The sequence below is a fragment of the Chanos chanos genome, chromosome 9, assembly GCF_902362185.1.
Source record: "Chanos chanos chromosome 9, fChaCha1.1, whole genome shotgun sequence".
NCBI lineage: Eukaryota > Metazoa > Chordata > Actinopteri > Gonorynchiformes > Chanidae > Chanos > Chanos chanos.
Window position 1 is genome coordinate 43,649,637 of NC_044503.1, and position 2,500 is coordinate 43,652,136.

At 47.7% G+C, this 2,500-nt stretch overlaps 1 protein-coding gene across 3 annotated transcripts in view; it reads right to left on the reverse strand.

The window, feature by feature from the left end:
* pafah1b3 (platelet-activating factor acetylhydrolase, isoform Ib, gamma subunit) overlaps window positions 1-2,500 on the reverse strand; it is a 10,816-nt gene that overhangs the window by 3,520 nt on the left and 4,796 nt on the right. For all 3 annotated transcript variants that reach the window (XM_030784673.1, XM_030784672.1, XM_030784674.1), the window contains exon 4: window positions 1,088-1,204. In XM_030784673.1, the coding sequence (XP_030640533.1) occupies window positions 1,088-1,204 (117 nt within the window). The remainder of the gene's footprint in view (window positions 1-1,087; window positions 1,205-2,500) is intronic.

Below are 2,500 nucleotides of genomic sequence, written 5' to 3' on the forward strand. Positions count from 1 at the left end.
TATACATTTGTGTGTTTTTGTACTGACATATACATTTGTGTGTTTTTGTATTGACATATACATTTGTGAGTTTTTGTACTGACATATACATTTGTGTGTTTTTGTACTGACATATACATTTGTGTGTTTTTGTACTGACATATACATTTGTGTTTTTGATTGTAACCGAACCAGATAATTAAAATACAAAGAAAGATGAATCCCCAACAAACCCCAACACTAAAGCTGCGTTTTAACCGAACGCAAAGCGAAATATTCAAACAACGCAAATGCATGAAAAGTCAACGGCAGCAGGTGAACGGGCGGAGTCAGGTGAACGGGCGGAGTTAATTTCAGCGAAGATGAGAGTGACACGAAACGGCGAAACGGACGAAATGAGCGTTCGCTTAAGTTGAAAAACGCTCAGCTCAAACGAAAATTTGCCTGGTGAAAGCCAATCACCCTCAAGTGGGGCTAGAAGCCACGCCCCTTCCCCAGAATTCTCTTCAGTGGTGTGTAATCTGATTGGTTTAAAAAAAAAAGCTTACAGTGACATGGTGTGAAGTTCGGTTGTTCATTTTTCAGGCAAGTGATCAAACCGTGCGAGGAAAGCAAAGCAAAATTTCACTTTACGTTTCGGTTACAACGCAGAAAATCCACAAAGTCTACTAAAGTCCATAAAGAATAAATACCAGTTCCCCTTCATATATGAATGTGTGTGAGTGTGTGTGTGTGTCTGTGTGTGTGTGTGTGTATGAGTCTGTGTGTGTGTGTGAGTGTGTGTATGTGTCCGTGTGCGAGTGTGTGTGTGTGTCTGTATGAGTGTGTGTGTGTGAGTGTGTGTTTGTGCATGTGCGTGTGTGTGTGTGTGCGTGTACGTGTACGTGTGCGTGCGTGTTTGTGCGTGTGAGTGTGTGCGCGTGAGTCTGTCTGTGTGTGTGTGTGTGCGTGAGTCTGTGTGTGTGTCTGTGTGTGTGCGTCTGTGTGTGTGTGTGTGCGTGTGCGCGTGCGTGTCTGTATGAGTGTGTGTATATGTGTGTATGAGTGTGTGTGTGTGTGTGTGTGCGTGTGCGTCTGTGTGTGTATGAGTGTGTGTGTGTGTGTGTACCTTTGGATTGATGTGGTCTAGCTCTCCGTTACTCAGTCGCCACAGAACATGTTGAGTGGCATCTCCTCCAATCCCAAAATTCAGAGCATGTAACGGAGAAAAGAGCTTCCTCCAGACCTGTTAATGACACACATGGAACAACACTGTTAACGACCAACACACTCTTCACACACTCATTACTTTACAGGACTGGCTCTTCACTCAGGGCAGACTGTTCCTTCAGTGCATGTGGAAACCCTGACAAATGATGCGAACTGTGTGCAGGAGGTTGTGCAGGCTGATGGTCATAACCAAAGAGATCTTTCTCTCTGCTGTAGGTTACAGAAGCACGTCTGGTGTGTTCAGGTTCTCCTCTCTGCTGTAGGTTACAGAGGCATGTCTGGTGTGCTGAGGTTCTCCTCTCTGCTGTAGGTTACAGAGGCATGCCTGGTGTACTGAGGTTCTCCTCTCTGCTGTAGGTTACAGAAGCATGTCTGGTGTGCTGAGGTTCTCCTCTCTGCTGTAGGTTACAGAGGCATGCCTGGTGTGCTGAGGTTCTCCTCTCTGCTGCAGGTTACAGAGGCATGTCTGGTGTGTTGAGGTTCTCCTCTCTGCTGTAGGGTTACAGAGGCATGTCTGGTGTGTTCAGATTATTCTCTCTGCTGTGGGTTCCAGAAGCAGGTCTGGTGTGTTGAGAGACAGGCAAACAGCAGAACCAGTCTTCATCATTAGTTTATTTATTAATCCTCTCACTTCTCCTCCAACACCCAGTCAAAGAACACAGTGCCAGCACCTCAGTGCAAAAATTAAGGGAACACAGCCCCCCGTGACACCAGAGAACCGTCTAGGCTCACCTGTGTGGTTTTTGGGTGTGGGTTTGTCCTGACTGGCATGTGGTTCTGGGTTCTCCTGGGTTGTTTGTGGGTGTGGGTTTGTCCTGACTGGTATGTGGTTCTGGGTTCTCCTGGGTTGTTTGTGGGTGTGGGTTTGTCATGACTGGCGTGTGGTTCTGGGTTCTCCTGGGTTGTTTGTGGGTGTGGGTTTGTCCTGACTGGTATGTGGTTCTGGGTTCTCCTGGGTTGTTTGTGGGTGTGGGTTTGTCATGACTGGCGTGTGGTTCTGGGTTCTCCTGGGTTGTTTGTGGGTGTGAGTTTGTCCTGACTGGCGTGTGGGTGTGGGTTCTCCTGGGTTGTTTGTGGGTGTGGGTTTGTCCTGACTGGCATGTGGTTCTGGGTTCTCCTGGGTTGTTTGTGGGTGTGGGTTTGTCCTGACTGGTATGTGGTTCTGGGTTCTCCTGGGTTGTTTGTGGGTGTGGGTTTGTCCTGACTGGTATGTGGTCCTACCCATTTCATGTGAGAAGTTCAGCTCCCACCTCCATGCTCTGGATGGAGTAAGTGGTAGGAAGTGTCTTTACTGATGTTCAGCGGTAGGAAG